This window comes from Bactrocera oleae, chromosome 3 (genome assembly GCF_042242935.1).
Source record: "Bactrocera oleae isolate idBacOlea1 chromosome 3, idBacOlea1, whole genome shotgun sequence".
In the NCBI taxonomy this organism is placed as follows: Eukaryota; Metazoa; Arthropoda; class Insecta; order Diptera; family Tephritidae; genus Bactrocera; species Bactrocera oleae.
In genome coordinates, this window is record NC_091537.1 from 83,542,119 (window position 1) to 83,564,456 (window position 22,338).

A 22,338-nucleotide genomic window follows, 5' to 3' on the forward strand; every position below is an offset into this window, starting at 1 on the left:
GTAAAACTAAAGTGCAGTCACGTGCAACAAAACCCATATAAAAGAAATTTAGAAATTGCATATATCATTCATATAATCCCCAGTTGCTCAACAATATTTCCTGTTTGATCCTGTTAACAAAACTATTCCTCTTTGTGGTGAGTGTTATTATTCCAAAAGGTTAGAATAAATACATTTTTTCATTGTAACAGAGTGACAGAAGCTGATATTTTCTTTTACATGTACCAAATTTTTTTGTATGAATACGATATGAAATGCAGTTCATATCATCAGTATTGCATATTTGAATAGCATTGTATTATGCAATATTATAATATGCTATGCCAAAAAAAAGATATATACATATTTTATAATGTTTTATAGACACATATGGCTTTATAAATATCAAGTTCATTCACTGATAAAAATTTATCGATTAGTAGTGTTATCGGTTATACTATCAATTATAATGCCGGTTAAATACTTTAAAAGCAACTATTTACATCGCTAATAAGGGAATGTTTCGTTTTATAAATAATATTTGCAATTTGCATTTAACAGCTCGAATTGTGTCATAGAAGTTATTAAAAGGAGCAGTGTCAAAGTAAAAAAGGATAAAGTAATGATTAGGATAGTTGCGCTTAACGAAGAATGCAATGAAGAGCCCGAGGACCAAATCGTAATTACAAAAGAGGCGCAGGTAATATTTTTTTGTTTGTTTATTAATGCTAGATATAATTTTTAATAACTCTGTTTATTGCAGGAAGCAATCGCAGAGGCCGAATATTTAAAGGCAATAAACTTAAAATGGAAGGGAGATGTAAAGTCGGCACTTTCCTTGTTAAGTCAGCTGTTGGAAACACAAGTACTCAACGAGGTTGGCATAATTTTTCACATTGTTTTTATATATTTCGTGCAATTAGAGATACAGATCACAACGTATAAAACTTCTTAATGACATAAATTTAACTAATCAAATTGTGTTTGTGTTACTTCTGCGAATATCCTTGTTACGGTATCAAGGAATCGTTCTTGTACTCAATGTGAGACCCTACACGAACGGTTAGTATTATTTCGGACTATATATAAAAATGATCAGCATGATGAGCTAATTCGATTAATCATGTCTCTCTGTCTGTATATACGTGAACTAGTCCCTCAGTCTTTGAGATATCGAAATTTGGCACACGTTCTTTTCTCTTAAAGAAGATAATTATTTGTCCGAACCATATAGCTGTTATACAAACTGAACGATCAAATCCATATCCTTGTATGGAATTGTAATTTTATTAGACGAAATATCCTCCCGAAATTTAGAATGCATTATTGTTCAAAGCAACGGTACGATCTCCGAAGAAGTTGCCTAGACTAGGCATATATGTAGTTGTCATACAAACTGAACGATTAAAATAAAGTTCTTGTAAAGGAACTTGTTTGTTTGCGAAGGGTATCATAGCTTCGATGCAACAAAAGTTAACGGGTTTTCTTGTTTCTAATTTTCATTAATACGATATTTGTTATTATTTAATTTTCTAGCTGCTTGAGGAAGATCCAAATGGAAAATTACGTACGATTCGTTACAATTGCCATAAAAATATTGCTTTCATATACGAGGAGAAAGCTGAGAATGAATTGGCTTTGGAGCATTACATAATGGTATTTCTAACAAAAATGTCTAATATATTAAGCTATTAATATAATATAATGTAAAACTCAATCACTTTAGGCTACACAATTAGACGACACAGACGTTCACACCATGCATCGTTTTGGTCAACTGGCACTAAAGCTAAATGCAATAGAGTTGGCCGAGTTCGCCTTTGAGCGTTGCCTACGTTGCAATGCACAACATTGGAGTGCCGCTGATGGTATGTTGCGTACGTTATGTGAGAATCATAATATAATCGGCGCATATGGCTACGCATTAAAATTATACACCAGAGATCCTACCTATGAACGCGCTGCCAAAATTCTATATGAAATATCTGGCACTTTTAAATCATCTATGCCACTTTGTGAAGATATGTATGGACCAATACCGAAAAGTTTGAAACCGCTCTCTTCATGGACAAAAGACAGCGCCTTTCCACGCAACTATCGCAATGATGATTCAAAATCGGATACCACAAATTTTACACTGCCTGATGAAATTGTGCAAAAGATATGTGTTAAAGAATTAAATTGGGTCACTGTGGGACAGTATATAGTGGCATTATATCAGTATATGCAAGAAAATGGCAAAATATTAATTAAGCTTTTAAGTTTAAAAGATATATTAGCCGATAGCAATAACACGTGTAAAATAGAAAATGTTACACAACAAGAGAGTTGTGTTCCAACCGAAATAAGCGCTGCAGCCAGTAGTAATTCTAATGATAACATGGATGTAATACCAGATACAGAGTTAAGTAGCACTAATATAACTAATGCGGCTACAACAGAGACTGTTGTTAACAATACACCACCAACAAGTGATGCCGAGCAAACGAAAAAAGTATCGGAAAATTCACCAGACGAAGCGGATAATTATGAGAAATCTTCTAACAATTCCGAATCAAATAAGCCGAAACCACGTAGACGCTGCAGTGATTTACATTTTCTAGAGCAATGGGGTTGGCACAAAAATCGACGTTATAATTCACGAAAAAAAGTTACAACCGATCGCGTCGAAGTGGATACTTCGTTAAAGGGTATACTAAGAAAAATCTTCGCCAAGTACGCGAGGTAAGCTATTACTAGCGCGGAAATTTAAAAATATGAATATTTTGTTTACATATATTTATAAATTTTCTAGTGTTAACTTTGATGCAGAGTGGCCTTTTGGCACGGTTAACAACAACGAGAAAATTAGTGATGAAAAATGCAAAAATTGCAGTGAAATAATGTCAAATGATGCGTTTCAGGAAATAACGTGCACAGTTTTTAATGAGTTTGTTGCGAAAATTGAGGTAAAACGAAAGTAACTGATATAATATGTAATATAAATGTTTAGCGTGACGAGCTGAGTCGATTTAGTAATGTCCGTCTGTATATACGTGAACTAGTAGCTCAGTTTTTGAGATATCGTTCTGACATTTTGCACACGTTCTTCTCTCCCCAAGTAGATGGGGAAAGACACCATTCGTCTGAACCGCCGATTTCGGACCACTATATGGTATTGATGCCACACAAACCGATCAATTTCGAAACCTTTTTTTTTTGACAAATTATGTGCATGAATTTTGGCACAGCTTATTGTTTACGGCAATGCTACAATCTCCGAACAAATTGTTCAGATCGGACCCTTGACAGTTGGGTCTAAGAAACCGGAATGGACCCAGATTTTAATCCGTCCAAGGACTGTCAACTCGGCACCATTCCTCGAAATTACTTCAGGAATGTTTTATGCCGATACTACAACTACAACAACAACCGCTTAAAAGCCATATAGATATATTTTTATACCCTTTTATGCTATAAGAAATGCACCTGTGTAGGGTACTACAGCTTTGGTTTAGCCTTAGATAATGTTTTTTTCTTGTTTTTATTTATTTGTATACTGTCTTAATTATACAGGCTAAAACTCTGGATCCTCCACTTTTGGTTTTCGAATGGCTCAAGTGCATCTCATTTTTTTGGACAAAAGGTGTGCCCGATGACATACGCGTTTTATATTTGGAGATATTTTGCATTTATTTGTGAGTTGAAATTAGGCTTTTTAATCAAATTTTTATTGAGATATAATTCTCTTAATTGAAATGAATTTACATATTTTTTATTTCAAAAGGGACAATTTTGATTGCTCGCCCTGGAATCAGAAGAGCGTTGAAGATATTGAAACATTTTATCGCATATCCATTCTTTATCTAGAATTCGACTACACTATCAAAAGGTCACTGGATGCGTAAGTATTTTTTAAGTCCATAGTAACTTTAAAGACGGAATTACATAACTTTTGTATGATATAATTGCGATTTATTATTTTGAGATGATTTTTTACGTAGAATATTCAAAACTTGATTGTTGCTTTCAAAAAACAAAAAAAATCCTAGAAAAAAGCAAATTTTAGACTTCGTAATATTATTTCACGTTTTTTTTTTTCAGCGATCTCTCACCCATATGGAAGCAAGTCTTCGATCAATTGGCTTTTAGATCCGGCACTGCTTTGGTAGCGCTCGGCCAAGCATTCAATCAATACAAATTACGACTCATTAATTTGGAGTACTTATGGTTTGATATACGCAATGAGTTGGAAAAATGTATTGCTTGTTTGGAGCACCAAGCAGAAATTATCACACTTTTCGATGATAAAGAGTATATACTACATTTACCGAATTTAAATGCAAAATGTATAGCAAAATATGTATTGCAAGAAGCCATAACAGATTTCAAAAGGTGCGTTTTATATTGAACATTTTTATTTTTTAAAAACGAGTTAATATTACAAGCATATTTTCAGGCGCATTTCATTGAGCAAGATACCTAAACTATTTGAAGATGAAAAATGGCAAGAAATTGTGCAAATACTAACGGAAAACTTATGCAATGATGTTGAAATCGAAAACTGTGAAAATTGGGTGAAAAATTTTAAAACTCAAGTCGAAATTCTACTACAATCGCTATGGAATATGGCTGCTTTTGAGGTTAGTGCTTGCACTGCGGTTGTAAATTCTAAAAAACCAACTTAAGAACTAATAAAAAATTTAATACTCAATAAAAAATCTATTAAACTTAATATTTTAGGACTGCATGAAATGGGCCGAGAAATGTTTGCACTTTTGCATTGTTAAATATATGAAAGAAACAAGCAAAATACGTCAGCAAGAATTATGGTCTGTTGGATTAAATTATATTTATTCCTATATAGAAGTAATAATTTTAAACGAAGGCACCGATATATGTAAGTACCTTATACAAAGTTATACTAAATGAATAAAAAAATAATAATAAAAATATTTTCAGTGCTTTGCCTTGAAGAGACGCTGGCTCGTCTCGTGCAGAATACGATTTGCGTGTTGTCCTTTCATTTGGATACAAATCAACCCATCGATAAAAACAGTAATCCAGAACATGAGTTCAATATGAAACGACCTTTTGTCATTTTACATCAAATTATATTGAGGTAATAGCCATATTAAAGCAGGATTGCAAATAACGCATTAAACAAGAAAAAACGTTAACCTCGGTTGCACTGAACTAGAATACACTTCACAAAAAAAATAAAAATAATTCCATACAGCACTTTATTTTCATCGTTCAGTTTGTATGGCAACTATAAGTTATAGTGGTCCGATCTGAAAAATTTGTTCGAAACTTTTTGCGTTGGCTTGGCCAATAATCTTGGCTTAATTTCGTGAAAATAACTCGTTAAATGAAAAACTTTTCCATACAAGAACTTGATTTTGATTGTTCACTTTATTTGACAGCTATATGCAATAGTGTTCCGATTTGTGAAATTTGTTCGGAGATTGTAGTCTTGCCTCGGCCAACAATGTATGCCGAGTTTTGTAAAAAAATCTTGTCAAATATAAAAATTTGCCATACAGCGACTTGATATTTTTCGTTCAGTTTGTATGGCAGATTTATTTATGCAATAGTGGTCTGATCTGAAAAATTTGTTCGAAAATTATAGCGTTGTCTTAGTCAGTTATATTATATATGCCAAATTTTTTGAAAATATCTCGACAAATGACAAACTTTTCCGTACAAGAACTTAATTTGGATCGTTCAGTTTTTATGGCAGATATATGCTATAGTGGGGTGACATCGAAAACATTTATAATTGATCAATTTTTAATTTTAATTTTGTGATTAAAATTGAATTTAATTTCTCAAAATTTTTTATTAAAAATTATTCAATAAATTTTTAGTACCCAACATTTTGGTTTCAAAAATTTAATATTCAAATTTTAATCCAAAATTTTTTAATTAAATCATTCGCAACTTTGTATATTAGTAGCATAACTTTAATTAAACTTTTACGCTTCTTAGTGATGAGAATAACACTTTAACTGTGGCCAAATGCAAAAGTAAAAGTGATGCTGAGGAGGAAGAAGATCCTTTGCCAGGATCATTTACATTATTATTTACAGCACATGAGTTTTTAGGCAAATTTCAAGCTTGCACGCGTAACAATGGCGATTTTTTGCATTATATTTTGGATGTCATTGTGCCGATAATCAGAGCGCCACTATATGATTCATGTCGCGATACACTCTACGAGTATTTGGAGCAGGTAAGTGCCATATGACCAGCAATGTTTAGCAATAAAAGCATAATTCAACTGTGTATTTTTACATTTGACAGGTGACTTTTTGTTTGTACGGTTATCCGCAAAAGAAGGCGCGTTCACGCCATCTAGAGGATCATGAGGCAACCAATGTCGAATTGACCTGGGCGAAGGCAGTGCAAGCATTCGATTTATACAAACCGGAATGTTTACCTGAAATAAATTCTTATAAATTGGATTCAATAACAGCTGACTTGGAACAATTTTTCCTAAAAATAGTCGCTTTAATGCCAAACGAATTGGATCCAACGCCAGCTACAACGAAGATATTAGAATTCATTAAAGGAAATGATTTTGAAACACTAGAACCAGCGCATACATCACTGCCATATAAAATACGTTGTATTTTCTATTTGCTAGCTGATTATTATTTCAAAAATCGCGACTTTTCGAAAGCTATAAAGTACTATACTTTGGATTTAACAATAAGTCCCACACGTTTCGACTCGTGGGCCGGCATGGCCTTATCTAAGGCGAGCAAAATCGAAACAAGACTTAACGGATTGATTCCACTGAAGTATGTAAACTTAATTTAATCTAAAAATAACCAACAACTAAACTCTCTTTGTTTATTTGCTTTTTTTTTAGTCCAAATAATGTGTTAGCTGAATCCGAGGATACAATTCGCTGTTTCGAAATGTGTATTTGTTTGAATCGTCAACAAACACTGCTTTGGATAGAATATGGCTCATTCACCTACACAATGCATTCGTATTGCTCACGACAACTCAAAAATTCAGCCGAAAGTTTCACAGCCGAACAGTAAGCTATACTCATAGAACAGTAATTGTGTTAATAACAATTAATTATTTGACTTATTTATTTTTAAAGATCTTCCCTGCTGCAGACGCGCAAAGGTCGTGTATTGAATATAGCACACAACTGCTTTTCCTTGGCTGCGGCTTTACAAAATACAGAGCAAACAGAAAGCGAGGAGAATGAAGACTCACATGAAGAGAAATGGTTATGCCAGTATATGTTGGGCAAAATTGCTGAAAAACAGAAAGAGCATCCTAAAACATATCTGAATTTCTATTTGAAGGTATTTATTTCCTAAAACATTTGAATTTTTATTTAAAAGTATTTTTTTCTACTTTGAAACTTTTTTTCCTAAAACCTACCTATTTTAATTTGAAGGTATTTTTTTTCTAAAACATATTTAAATTTTTATTTTAAGGTATTCTTCCCAAAACATATGCGAATTTTTATTTGAAGGTATTATTTTTTATAAAACCTACCTTTCTTGATTTGAGTTTTTATTTACAGATATTTTTTCCTAAAAGACATTTTAATTTTTATTTGAAGGTATTTGCTTTCTAAAACATATTTAAATTTTAATTGAAGGTATTTTTTTATTCCAAAACATATTTGAATTTTAATTTGAAGGTATTTTTTTTTCTAAAATATATTTGAACTTTTATTTGAAGGTATTTTTTCCAAAACATATCTTAATTCTTTTGTTTGAAGGTATTTTTCCCAAAACATATTTGAATTTTTATTTGAAGGTATTTTTTTTCTAAAATATATTATATTTGAATTTTTATTTGAAGGTAGTTTTTCCTAAAACACATTTGAATTTTTTTTTGAAGGTATTTTTTCCTAAATAATATCATAATTTTTTGTTTAAAGGTATTTTTTCCAAAACATATTTGAATTTTTATTTGAAGGTATTTTTTTCTAAAACCTACCTATATTGATTTGAAGTTATGTTTTCTAAAACATATTTAAAGGTATTTTATCCTAAAACACATTTGAATTTATATTTAAAGGTAGTTTTTCCTAAAACACATTTGAATTTTTATTTGAAGGTATTTTTTCCAAAATCATATCATAATTTTTTGTTTAAAGGTATTTTTCCCAAAACATATTTGAATTTTTAGTTGAAGGTATTTTTTTTCCAAAACCTACCTATATTGATTTGAAGTTATGTTTTCTAAAACATATTTGAACTTTTATTTGAAGGTACTTTTTCCTAAACTTATTTAAATTTTTTATGAAGGTAGTTTTTATAAACGTCAAAATTTCCATAAACAACCACTTTTCGTTATAGGCTGCCAATAATCTGTATGAAAGCAATGCTACTTACCCCATCAAGATTAATCATAGCAATCCAACAACGCTGTCTGTCGAGGCCTTAGAAATTTTCTACCGTACAAATGCATCGATTATAAAATTCATGGAAAACCAGAAAGAAATTTCACGCGATATTGGTAATCATCTAAGCAACGTCTTAAAGAGCTTGGCAAGCAGTCCGTTTGCTTTCAATAAAGCAAAAATTGATGGTAAAAAAACTTTTATACATATTGTATATCATATATATTTTAATAAAAAATATTATTCAATTAAAACTTGCAGGTAATAGTTTAAATGCGTTGAAGCGCAAAGTAGTCATTGACAAGGGAGAGCAAGCAAAAATGGCAAAAACTTGCAAGAAACCAAATTACGGTCCAAACTGTAGTCCGGCTACGCGTACGGAGGCAACGAAAGAAGATGTTGAAGAACAAAATGTCAAAGACTGTCTAAAGGAAGCACCCAAAGTTGTTGTGCAAGCACCAGAGTTGAACGTTGAAAAAGCTGCGGTTAGTAAAAGCAATCCCTCACGCCGCGAATCGGAGGTAAGTGAAACTTTTATTATTATTACTAATGGATTTTTAAGGGTACATATGCATCGAAAATTATGTTGCTCTCTGAATTTTTAATGTGATTTACAATAATTAAATATTTATTTAGTCTCTGAACGAACGAAATTGTATAATATTCAGAAATATAAAAAAAATATGTAAAATATGCCATGATTGATAGAAAATTATTTGGCAGAACATCATATTTTTATACCCTGAACAGGATATACCTATTTAGTTTGCCACGAACGGAATCGACGAAACCAAAATTTGCGCATGATTGGCTGTTACAGTGTAAGGACCATAAACGCTATTCATATTTTCTCTTTGCTAGTGTCCATCTATGACGCGCGTTCAAACAAAACTGACTCAACCAATCACAAAACTGTCAGAAAAGCTTTTAGTACGAAATGTTATCTTTCTAACGCCATCTAGCCGAACGCAAACGGACTTATACAATGCGAGATACCGATAAATAACGCCATCTATTGAAAAAATAATGGATTTCTTTTTACTACACCTAATATATAATGATCAGCTTGACAAGCTGAGTCGATTTAGCCATGTCCGTCGTCTGTCTGTATATATACAAACTAGTCCCTCAGTTTTTGAGATATCGATCTGAAATTACACATGTCCTTTCTTCATCAAGAAGCTGCTCATTTGTCGGAACGGCAGATATCGGACCACTACAGTGTATAGCTACCTAATAAACTAACCGATCGGAAGATACTGATTGTATGAAAAACTTTTTTATGTGACAAGGTATTTTCATGAAATTAAGCATCGATTATTGCCCAAATCAAAGCTACAATATTCGAAGAAATTGTTCAGATCAGATCACTATAGCATATAGCTGTCATATAAACTGACCGATCAAAATGAAGATAAAGATGTTTTTATACTCCTTTATGCTATAAAAAATGCAGCTGTGAAAGATATTATAGCCCAAGTTAACGTTTTTTTCTTGTTTATTCATACTGTGATGTCTCTGTTGTCCGGTAATGACTTCATATCGCATTTTCTGCACAAGTGATTCGCATTCAGACTAGAAATTCATTCGACAAAGAAATGTATAGGAGAAACAATGCTAACCTAAAAATAATTGCAAAAATAATTTACCTTTACCAAATAAAATTAAATTTTATACTTTTTTCAAGAAATCTTAAAGAGTTTACTGATATATTTTTTGCTTTCTTTAAATCCTTACTTGTGCATGAAATGTGTTTTTTGTAGTTTTTTTTTTACATATCGTATGTGTTATACAGTATACGTATAAATGTACAAATATTACCAAAAGACTACTTGATTTTTATAATAAAAAAAGTACAAATATTTTACGTTAAATTAAACTTCAAGTATTCGGGGAAGCCTTAATTGTTAGTGTCGGTGTGGAGTTCAGCTTGACTTGCCCTTGATACCACACTTTCAAGCGATGAGCGATCTCCGAAAAGGAGGGTCTTCGCACAGACTGTTCATGCCAGCATTCGATCATAAGTGAATAAACCGCTGTCGGACATGCCTCGGGGCATGAGAGTAATTGTCGTGAGCGTACTAAATTTATAACCTCCTGATTACTATGTCCATAGTATGGCTGTAAAATGAAATTGATTAGTAGAAGTAACACATTTAAAGGTACGAAGTAAAATGTTATACCTGCATGCCGTAACTATAAATCTCCCATAACACCACACCAAAGGACCAAACATCACTCTCAGTTGTAAATTTACCATATAAAATCGATTCGGATGGCATCCATCTAACCGGCAAAAGTGATTTCGATTGCACTCTGCAAGAAAAAAAATAAATATTTTTTATTTTTTGCTATACTTTTGAAAATCATTTCAAGCATTCACCTGTAATAATCAGAGCTGTAAATATCTCTAGAGAGTCCAAAATCGGATATTTTAACTGTTAGTTTATCCCCAACCAAACAATTGCGTGCTGCCAAATCGCGATGCACATAATGATGACTTGACAAATACTCCATACCTTCACTAATCTGCAGTGAGATCTTCAGGAATTCCAATTGTGTTAGCGACTTATTTTCACTCGGTGAATTGGCGATGAGAAACTCATGCAGATCGCCATTGGACATATACTCGAAGAGCATACAGTATGGCTCCTTGTTCAGCACCACACCCAAAATGCAAACTATATTGTCGTGTTTCAAATCGGAGATTAATTCGATTTCACGTCGAAAATCCTGTTGTGTTTTAAGTGAGGCATTCTCTTTTAACGCCTTAACCGCCACGAATATTTTCTCGCCATTCATTTGTGTCAGCTGACCCTTATACACCTTACCTGTAATAAAGGTGGAATTTTATTTTTGGTTTTTGGTGTAAAATTTACTTGTTTCAACATACCAAATGCGCCCTCGCCCAATTCCTCAACAAATTCCATATCTTGCAGCGTGTACTGTGGCACTCTCAGCAGTGAACTTCGCTCGAGATTTTGTGAAAACATAGAGGGCTGCTGCTCATTCGTTGTATTGCTATTCAAACGTGTCATTTCCAATGATGAGTTCACTTGTGAGTTTCCATAAATATTTTTATCAGCATTTGGTGTGTTTATCTGTGAGAGAGAATTATTAAATTATTTTATGCAATATTTTTCATTATTGAATAGAATATTGAGATTTTTTCGAATTCAAAAAGTGTTACTGATATTTCTATGACGTCACAATAGCGTATTATTAGCGAGAGCTTTCTTGCAAGAGAGCTGTCATCTCAAATTGAGCCTGATCTATGTTTACTCTATCATGACTCCATATAATATAATATTCACTTCAAAAGTAATATATTTATAACCAGATATCGATCTGAAACTTCGCGCACGTACTTTTCTCACCAAGAGAAAAGCTGTTCATTTGTCAAGAACGCCGATATCGGAACATTATAAGATATAGCTGCCATACAAACTGATTGATCAAAACCAAGTCGTTGTATAGAAAACTTTTTTTTAGACAATATATCTTTATGAAATTTCGCATGGATTATTACCCAAGGCAGCGCTATATTCTTCGTACAAATTGTTAAGATCGGACAACTATAGCATACAGCTGCCATACAAAGTCACCGATAATAATTCAGTTCTTGTATAGAAAACTTTTATATTTAACTAGACATCCTCACGAAATTCGGTTGGAATATCGTCCTAGAAGTTGCTACAATCTTCAAACATATTGTTCAGATCGGATGAAGATCAAGAAAAATCGTTTTAAACTCTTTTATGCTAAAAGAAAAGCACCTGTGAATGGTATTATAGCTGCCGTGTCTACTCACATTTTGTATGTTCGTCATACCGCCCTCGCGTCGCTTCTTCATACACACGTAGACCATATAAAATATAACACAACCAATTACTGTGCCAATTGTCACAAAGATGTAGAACCACATTTTATCAGCACATTTTGGTATATCACATAATTCGATACTTTTCTCAAACGATTTGTCATCCACAAAGCACCAAGGTCGTTCCTCCACATTGCCGGGATTGCTATAAAGCAAAAATAAATATAACTTATAGAATATACATATATATTATATATATAATTAGCAGACTATATTTACCGACAATAATTTTGTCCCGCCAATTCTGGATAATCGGAGATCTCCTTCATTAACCAAGACCAACGCAGACATGTTTTACCCGTGCTCGACCACGCCAACGTACCGCGATAACCAGCACCATTCTCCCAATAACAATCCTGTTCGGGATTTACATCTATGGTGATGCCCAACGATGAGCAATCATTTGAACGTGGCAAACTTTGACATTCTTCTAACGGTAGTTTTTGTCCCAATACCGGATGCCGTTTTGCGATGGCATACTCCTTCTGACACAACTCATTCTCCAACAATTCGCATTCGTCACGACAAATGCGGCGTAAATTTTCCGATTCTCTCGTTGGTGGATATTGACTAGATATCTCTGCGGAGAATACATCATCATAAGCTATGGTCGATTTACGTTTCAGAAATGAGCGTCGATCTTTGCTGTTTTTGTCGAGAAAACGCGGTCGGCGATAACCGGTTAAATGATTTTCCGTGCTGGCAGTAGTCTCGTGTGTGGCATTATTCTTTTTCGATTTGCGTTCCTTTTGTGCGGCGCGATTGGAGAAGTAGAGTAAATTTGTGCGTTCTGGCGTTCGGCAGAGCGGCAGTGAGCTGAAACAAATGCTTGGCAGTGCGTATACGCGGCAGTTCGGATTCATATCTCTGAAATGAAAAGTGAATGAATAATTAAATACATATTTATTTTCACGTGTTTTTAAATTTATATGTGCATACTTGGATTCCTTTATAACACCATAAGCTGCCTTCAAACGCTCTTCGATTTCGTTAAGTGAGAGATTTGGCGGTACGAAGACGCTTTGGTTCTTTAAGTACTTCTCACATACTGTACCATAATAGACTTGACATATGCCGGCAGGTATCTGAAAATTTAATTTATTTATAAAAGAAATTAAATTATTATAATTCAAAAAAACATGTTTTTTTAAGATTTGACCAATAAAATGCTCTACAAGTTGAAATTTTATGCTTCAAAACTATCAATTTGCAATACAAATATATATATATTAAGTAAGAGAAGTGATATGTTGGGCACATAAAATATTATACCAAAGTGACTCATTATCCTGAAAATCTTTGTAATATTTTTTTTACCAAAGTTATTATATATATATTATTCTAGCGAAAGTAAAACGTATATTTAAAACATATATTTAAAATAGAGAATTTTCACGCTTAAAAAGTTTCATAACGGATTTCTTTTTATTTATATTGAAATTAATTTCTATATTCTAAACAATTTTTGTCAAAGATTAAACCAAAAATGCTTGCTTTTATCAATTTTAGAGAAGAAAATATAAATATATTTAATTCTAATATTTTTACTCTCTTTGAATAAAATACATACTAGTTGATTTTAATTTGTTTAAAAAAATTATTTTAAAAAAAAATTTTTTATTAAAAAAATTTGTTTAAACAAAAAATATTATATTTCAAACAAAAAAAAAATTTTGATATCAAAAAAATGTTCAGCTCTGTATAAAGAAAAAGTTGTGTGACAAATACATTTTAAGATTCATGAAATCTAATTTAAAAAAAAATGTATTTAAGAAATTTTAGTTCAAATTTTTATAATAAAAAAATATAATTTACTATTTTGTAACAAATTTTTCAATGTTAATTGCCATTTTTTTTATTATATTGCTTAGCTCTTTAAAAATTATAAGTTATGTGGCAAATCAATTGACCATTTATGAATTCAATTTGAAATTTTTTTAATAGCAATTTTAATAACAATTTACTATTTTTTAATGAAAAAAGTAATATTTATATAGAAAATTAATTTAAGATTTATGAATTTTAGTTTTTTGAAAAATATTTGTTTAACAAAATTTTAATAATAATTTACTATTTTTTTTAATTTTTTTTTTAATTAAGAAAATTTTTCAGCTCTGCAGCAAGTCAGTGTTATATAGCAAATAAATTTTAAGATTTATAAAGCCTACATTTCAAAAATTTTGTTAAAGAAATTTAATTTACTATTTTTAACAATTTTTTTTATTTAAAATAATAATTTATTATTGTTAACTAATTAATAAAAAAAAAGATTACTGTATTTTTTTTTTAATTAAAACAATTTTTCAGCTCTGTAAACAGTAAAAATTATATGGATGAATTGATTTAATTTTAAGATTTAGAAAAATCTAAATTTTAATTTTTTATGAAATTTTAACTCTAAAATAGTACAATAGTAAATTACTATTTTTCAGCAGAAAATTTTATATTTAAATATATAATGAATTGTTTATTTGAAATTTTACTACTATTTTATTTTTAATTTGCGTGGGCAGCCGCACAGATTTTTCGAATAGCTGCTTTTACACTAACAAAAGAATTAATTAACTGAACTTTTAAACGCTTCCTATGTAGTCTAAAGAGCTTAGTGAATGTTTTACATGTAACAACAGTAAAAATAGCTTTTAACGTATCCTTGCACAAAATGCTGGAAATTCTAAACCGTTGTTCTCCAGCTAAATGCTATATAAATATGTGTGAACACGCATACTACAGGGATTTATAACCGCAACAAAGAAAACTGTTTTTATTTACAACTTAGAGCTGACTTGTGTCAATGGACTGCGCTTTATTTAATTGCTCAATAACCACAAGCACTTGGGTACATATATACATACATATTTACTTATTTTACATACATATTTACAACTTGTATTTATACATGTTCATATGTCTGTACATATAAAAATGTATAGTTCCGTTCTTATCATTTCACTCCTTTTTCACATTACACGTACATACACAATACTTTAATTACAGCTTGAATTACTTTAATTACTTTAATTCAAAAAATATATAATTGTCTGCTTTATACTTGTACTATGCTCACCTCCTCATTGTGCGTCTTTGCTGTATTCTCTGTTAGCGCAGCAAAACTTAAGCTGTGAATTGGGAAAGAAATAAATAAATACATAAATATCACTAGTCAATACATCAACATTTTGTATTAAAAACATTATTAATTCTAGTTCTTTTTTTTTATATTTTTTGTTCAAAAATATGCTTTAATCCGCCTGAACACTAACCCATTTTCCTGCACATCTGAACCACAAACATTCAGCACCGAAATTATTAACATAAATGTTGTTCTTTTTGTAAACATTTTCTTGGAATTCTGCAAAACGTCGCCCCAGCGAGTGTAAGCGTTTTGGTTTAGTATCCTTTTTTTCGTGTTTCTAAATTATCGCTTCAATTTTTCTAATTGCTCCACTAGTAGTTTTTTCCAAATGCATATTTCGGTTGAAATTTTGTTTATTTTTGCAAATTTTAATTCATTATTACACTTAAAAAGCCATTTTTATTCACAAACACTTGAAAGGCGAACGCATTCACTGAATTTTTGGTGAAACAAAGCAATTGTAATATATTCCACCCTTAAATATATGTCGGAAGTGATAAATTCAACCCTTGTACATTAATATCCTACATACATACATATATACATATGTATGTGCTTAGGTGAAATGGTATTGCCATTTCGAAGTTTAAGGATGTCTTTTTAATGCCTCATACATTTCTTCTATCTTTTTTTATAATTCTTGTCAATTTTATCACATTAAAATCTACTATTTATCAAAAAATAAAGTAGTATTAAAATTTATCTTTGGAGTTCTGCGATATATCATCAGCTCAAATATGCCCCGGACTGACAGAAAAAATACATTTTGTTGACATAAATATCTCTTTTACTTTTCGAGAACTGCAATATATCAATTGATCAAGTATAACCCGGACTGGCAAATCTGTATTATCGTATACCAAATAGGCTGCTGAGCTAATGCAAGCATGTCAAAGCTTAGTCCAATTTTTCATACACTTGTTATATGTTAAGCCTGGGCTAGGATGGCCTTCAGTGCCTTCAGTGAATTTTGGTTTTTCGGTTTTGGCTAATTTTTGGAGCGCCATTCACCAGATTGTTAGACAGTTTCGTTGTCATATTCATAAACCCACGTCACCAGTAATGATGCGTTTGTTGAAGGTAAGATCCTCAGCTACGTTGTCAAACATTTCTTTTACGACATCTACTAAATTTCGTTTTTGCAAAACATTCAGCACTTTTGTTATGAGTTTAGCAATGACTTCAAACCCAAAACATTAACCAAAAGTGTGAGATCATCTGCTATGCCAACACGACGATTTTCAAGCACTTTTCGTAACTTTTTCGATGTTATCAACATTAGCAGAGGAGGATGAATGATTCTTTTTCTATGACTTCCCCACACAGACGCACACTAATTGAAATATGGAGATCAAACAATAAAAAAAAGTTTAACCAGTCTAGGAAAAAAAATTTATTCCGGGTCAAATTTGATCAGGTGGTAAATTCGTAACAGCTTTCGAATAATTATTAATCGCGATATATAAAGTGAAATCCTCTCTATTCCGAAAATTCAGCAGTTCCCTTTTTCTTTCTATCTTTGTTTTTTTTATCTTTTTCTATCTCTCTAATGAGCGCAAAAGTCGGCTGCCGAATTTATATGCGATCGGAAGCTTTTCTCTTTCCTTGTAAAGTGTCGCTATATCTACAATATATCAATAAATGGAAGCATATCGGTCTAAACTTCACTACATTTACAAAAATTTTCCATATAATGATAAATCCTCGACTATCTAATAATCTGGATATAACAAGAGAAACTAGTTCTGTACCTATGCCGAAAATTCTCTCCTTTTATTGATTTACCTCTTTCTTACTTATCTTTGTCTGTTTAGCTTTTACGCTCTCTATCTTCCTCTCTCTCTCTCTCTCTCTCTCGGGTTTCTATAAGATCGGCGGCTGTCCTCTTTCCTTGTAAAGTGTCTTACAGAGCTATATTTACAACAACAATCAGAAGCGTATCGCTCTCAACCTCACTACATTTATATATTATATAATTTCCCATCTCATATAATGATAAAATGTTTATAAAATAATCCATTTACACGCTCTATTGTTTTCAGGAAAGCGGTGTTACTGTCACAACAACCACAATAACAAGCAGCACTACTTCGGTCACCAGCGGCACAGACTCATCATCATCCGACTCAGATTCAGATTCCGATGGCACCTCGAACGACTCAAAGAAATTGAATACGCCATATCCTGCATATAAAGTGGAGAATATCTATAAAATAGTTGTGCAAAATTTAGAGGAGTGTGTCACACGGTTTCCGGAACACTACAAGTCGATCTATCGCCTGGCACATCATTACAAGAACACGCCCTTGGCAAGTTTCAAAAATCTACAACGTTGTGAGGAGCTGTTGCTGGGTCAATACAAAACCAGTTTGGAGAATCAAATTAATGGCGTGTTTTACGATAGAAAATGGAATAACATATTTAACGGTATTTGGCGTATACCGTCGTCGGAAATCGATCGGCCTGGAAATTTCTCATCGCATTTGGTAAAATGCGCTGCTATTGCCATTGAATTGCTATACGAAACTAAAAATCACAAATTACTTATCGACGTGGGACTGCAACTTTTTAAGACACCAGAGCAAGACAAGTAAGTGTTAAGAAATTATATTGGTGATATGCGTCTTAAAAGAGCTGTAGAGTTTTCTAAAGGACTGGTTAAAATACACCCCACTTTCGCATAACCCTCATGAAAACCTTTTCTCCATCAAAATTTTCTAACATTCGGGTCTAAAAAAATGGCTTTATACTGCTGAAAGCCATCACCTTCCAAAAGCTATATACTCGTATTGTGAGATCCCCTAAGTTGCTTAGTTAAGTACAGTAAGCTATTCCAAAGCAACATAGCGGTTTGAAGCCCTTATTTAGCTATATACAGATATGAATGCTGATATTTGGAATTTCGAATTCTTTGTGAATGTATTTTACCAACCTCTCCGCCGACTGCGTAAGAACAACCTAGGTCGTTGTTGTTGTTTCTAGTTACAGCTGAATCGTAGTTGGGATATAAATTCGAAATAAATTCAGTATCGTAGACACGATAGTCAAATGGACGATGATAGTGATTTGTCTGGTATGTCGAAAAAATCTCAATATTTCCCGAACTACCCAGAGCAGTCTATTGCTCACAGGGTTAGTGGTCTTCTGTGTCTGTATTTTTTTACATGTGGCGAACACTGGATGCCCAATATTAACTTTTCTAATGAGACCATTCTTACTTTACGATGAACAGGGTATATTAAGTTTGTCATGATGTTTGTAACACCCAGAAGGACTCGTCGGAAACCCTATAAAGTATATACATTATAACCAGAAAATTTCCGAAAATTGTTGGCCCACAATTCCGCCCGTTTACGACGGATGTTTTCGCGCAAACGCCTCAAAACGCTCAAATAATACTCATTATTGATCGTATGTCCCGTTGGAACGAACATGATGAACCAAACCGAGAATATCGAAAAAAAGACAATTTCCGGAAACTTTCTGGTTTCATGTTACAACATGTTGCTACAGAGTATAATGAACGATTTTAAGATCAAAAACTTGTTCAATACCATCGATCAACCACCGTATTCACCGGATTTGGCCCCATGCGTGTTTCGGACCTACAAGGCATGTTTCGATGATTGGAAAAAGAGATAGCATATGTGTAGCGCTTCAGAAGGAGCATATTTTGCCGCCGATATCGTACCACTATAAGATATAGCTGTCATACGAATTGACCATTCAAAATCAAGTCCTTGCATGGAGAACTTATTTATTTATAAAGAGATTCCCACGAAATTTGGCATAGATTATTATCCAAAGCAGCGCTAACATCTCCGATCAATTTTTTTAGGTTGGACCACTATAGCTTATAGCTGTCATACAAACTAACCGATCAAGACGAAGATCGTGTATTGAAAACTTGTTCATTGGTGAAGGGTATTCTAGCTTCGGAGCAACCAAAGTTAACGTTTTTTCTTGTTTTAATTAAAATTTGACTGTTTTGTAATGTTCGTCTGAAACCCTCTGCCGCGTCTTGTAGAATCGAAATTAAACCATATTCTAATTGTAGACAATCGATAAAATTATTGTGTGTAATAAACAACTACACTTTCTAATTGCTCATTTTAAGTAAAAATCTTTTCTAATACAATTTTAATTTTTAATTTCAGACGTTACATAAAAGATTGCGAGAGATTGAAACTCTCCCAACAAGCTTTGAATTATTGCGCGCAAATAATGCGTGATATACTCAAGCAAAATACGGAGAGTCGCAACGATGTAGAGACATTAAATCTTTTAATCGACATATACAAAGTTCATAAGAAGTGTTTAAAATATATGAACCAGAAGGAATCACTCTTCACCGATCTTATGGTCGATGTTTATAAATTTTATATACAAAATAAAGTCGATAATGTGCCAGAGAATTTAAATTTTCTCGATTTGGCTATAAAGCTGTGTTTACATGAAATCGCATCGCGTCGCAATCAGGAGAAAATTAATAGCAACGATTGTGATCTATCACAGAGTTTATTAAATCCAACAGCACAGCCATTCAACATGAAAGTAAGTGCTTCAAATTGGTGACATTTTTCAATTAAAACATTATTTTTTTTTTTTTCCAGCCCAAACAAGTTTATATACCCGGTCTAACGATGCGTCAACGTGCACGAACAAGCCTTAACAAAAGCATAGAGAGTGGCATTGGTGGTGGTGAGAATATGCCTAACATGGGGGGCATGCATGTGACGGCATCGTCCGGTGAATCCATTTGGGGCAATTTACTTAGAGGAGAGTTCGTAAGTATTTATAGTTTAATAAAATTCATTACATGATTACATATAACATAGCATAACTATTTCAAAATCTTATTCCCGAAAGCATTATACCATATACTACATTGTAGAATCTAAAAATGATTTGAAACATTTATTTACTGTTTGTTTTGCAGCTATCTTTAGAGATGCAGCAACTGTTGGAGGCATCTAAACAAGTTATAGAAAGCAAACAACATGATGTAAGTATAAATTTAGCTGTTCAAACAGTAGAAAATAAAATTAGGTTTGCCACGAAGTAACGCCCAGAAGGAAACGTCCTATAAAATAAATATATATATACAAGTATACATATGTATATATAATATAAAAATATACCATAAATAATCAGCGTAACGTGCTGAGTCAATTTGGCCACATTCGTCAGTTCATCTGTATATACGCGAACTAGTTCCTCAGTTTTTGAGATATTGTTCTGGAATTTTTCACACGCCCTTTTCTACCATTCATTTGTCGGCACCGCCGATATCGGAGTACTATAGGATATAGCGGCCATACAAAATGTACAATAAAAATCAAGTCTTTGTATGGAAACTTTTTTATATGACAAGATATCCTCACTCAATTTAGCGTAGATTATTGTCAAAGGCAGCGCTACAATATCAAAACAAATTGTTCAGATCCGACCACTGTAGCATATAGCTGCCACACAAACTGTCCAATCAGAATCAAGTCCTTGTATGGAAAAAATTTTTATTTCACAACATATTACTACGAAGTTTGGCAGAGATTATTATCCAGGCAACGCTACAATTTTCGAATATATTGTTCTTATCGGAACACATATGCTTTCAAAAGTGCAACTGTGAATGGTATTCAAGCTCCGGTAAACGTTTTTTCTTGTTTATTAATATTATTATTTTATTATTATTCACAGCCACATTTCATGAGGGAAGTGCTTGAGCAATATAAAGCCTTGTTTCAATCCTTACCTACCGAGCAAATTGTTAATACTCCAATGCCATCAGCGATTCCATCAATGCCCATACAACCAAATCCCGTGTTCTCTTCAATGAGCAATTTGTCGACGCTAGCACCAAATCCTATATTTCTATCAGCTTCATTACCCATGGAAACTACAATAACACCGTCAATAACAAAGAATCCACAAGACGCCACTGCCATAACACAAACATCGATTAGCGCCACACAGTCACTGGCTAATTACGACATAACAATTACACCGTTTTGCAGCATCAATACAACAATGCCAATGAATATGCCCGTCGCCTCCACTGTTACCACGAGTAATAAACCTATCGCCAACGTCAATCCAACCGATACAAATATAGTGCAACCATACATTTACAACGCCAATCCTGTCTCAAGCGTCGCGCATGCGCCACCAGCAAATTACAGCATGACAATGAGTAATCCAACAACGCAAACTAAACCAACAAAGGGTTGTGGAACGAAAGTGGGTAAACAGTTAAATGTCGCGAATGCGCCAATTGTCAATCCATCGTTAGCAACTTTTGGTAGCAGCGACTTGTATAACCAACAAATGCAAATGTTTATGAATCTAATGCATGATGGTAATACCTTCCAGCAGCAACCGCAATCGCAACAGCCACCGCCACAACAGTTAAAAAACTTTTCAATGCCGACACAACAGAAACCACGTACCGCCGCCAAACGTAAACCGAAACAAGCAATGCCCATCAACACAATTAGTTCGAATATTTTACCCAACACCACTGCCATTAATACACTACAAATGCCCAAACCGGATACATTAAGTACACCAAACGTAATGCTTGGTGAGAATCATCCACTATATTGTCCTACAATGGATGTAAATAGCGCTGCGCTCAAACAATTTGCGGTAAGTTCGATTGCATTAACTAATCCGTTGCCAACACTAGGAGCAACAACGCAACCAACAACATTCGCAACAACTCTGAGTTCGCCACAAGCGATTGCCAGTCAACCAACAACACCAACAAAGACGCTACAACAAAAATTAGCAGAACGCAAAAAGGCCAATCAACAACAAAGTGAAACATTGAGCTCGCCCAAGACTAATTTACATATAAATTCAGAAGTTATAATATTAGACTGATAGTAAGTTGTTAGTTGAAGGAATACATTTTTGAATGAAGACTAAAGTCCTAATAAATTATATACATATACCACAAAAAAAAACACAATCCGTTCA

The 22,338-nt window shown here is 32.9% G+C and overlaps 2 protein-coding genes across 2 annotated transcripts; one reads left to right on the top strand and one right to left on the bottom strand.

Moving 5' to 3' along the window:
• The first annotated feature begins 465 nt into the window (after window positions 1-465).
• Window positions 466-22,330, top strand: LOC106627157 (calcineurin-binding protein cabin-1). The gene is made up of 22 exons (XM_014247174.3): window positions 466-679; window positions 743-856; window positions 1,516-1,635; window positions 1,706-2,703; window positions 2,774-2,927; window positions 3,535-3,656; window positions 3,746-3,862; window positions 4,063-4,353; window positions 4,418-4,601; window positions 4,702-4,858; window positions 4,921-5,080; window positions 5,950-6,193; window positions 6,265-6,764; window positions 6,836-7,009; window positions 7,079-7,289; window positions 8,298-8,529; window positions 8,603-8,862; window positions 17,400-17,947; window positions 19,515-19,911; window positions 19,971-20,144; window positions 20,297-20,362; window positions 21,058-22,330. Exons 1-22 carry the CDS (start codon window positions 602-604, stop codon window positions 22,240-22,242), a joined length of 6,486 nt encoding a protein of 2,161 aa, XP_014102649.2. The 5' UTR covers window positions 466-601; the 3' UTR covers window positions 22,243-22,330.
• Ror (Tyrosine-protein kinase transmembrane receptor Ror) lies at window positions 10,030-16,062 on the bottom strand. The gene is made up of 9 exons (XM_036370523.2): window positions 15,485-16,062; window positions 15,289-15,340; window positions 13,161-13,306; window positions 12,441-13,088; window positions 12,153-12,366; window positions 11,235-11,442; window positions 10,725-11,172; window positions 10,525-10,657; window positions 10,030-10,462 (listed from the first exon to the last, which is right to left on the bottom strand). The coding sequence occupies exons 1-9, from the start codon at window positions 15,559-15,561 to the stop codon at window positions 10,223-10,225; spliced, it is 2,166 nt and encodes a 721-aa protein (XP_036226416.2). The 5' UTR covers window positions 15,562-16,062; the 3' UTR covers window positions 10,030-10,222.
• Window positions 22,331-22,338: the final 8 nt, after the last annotated feature.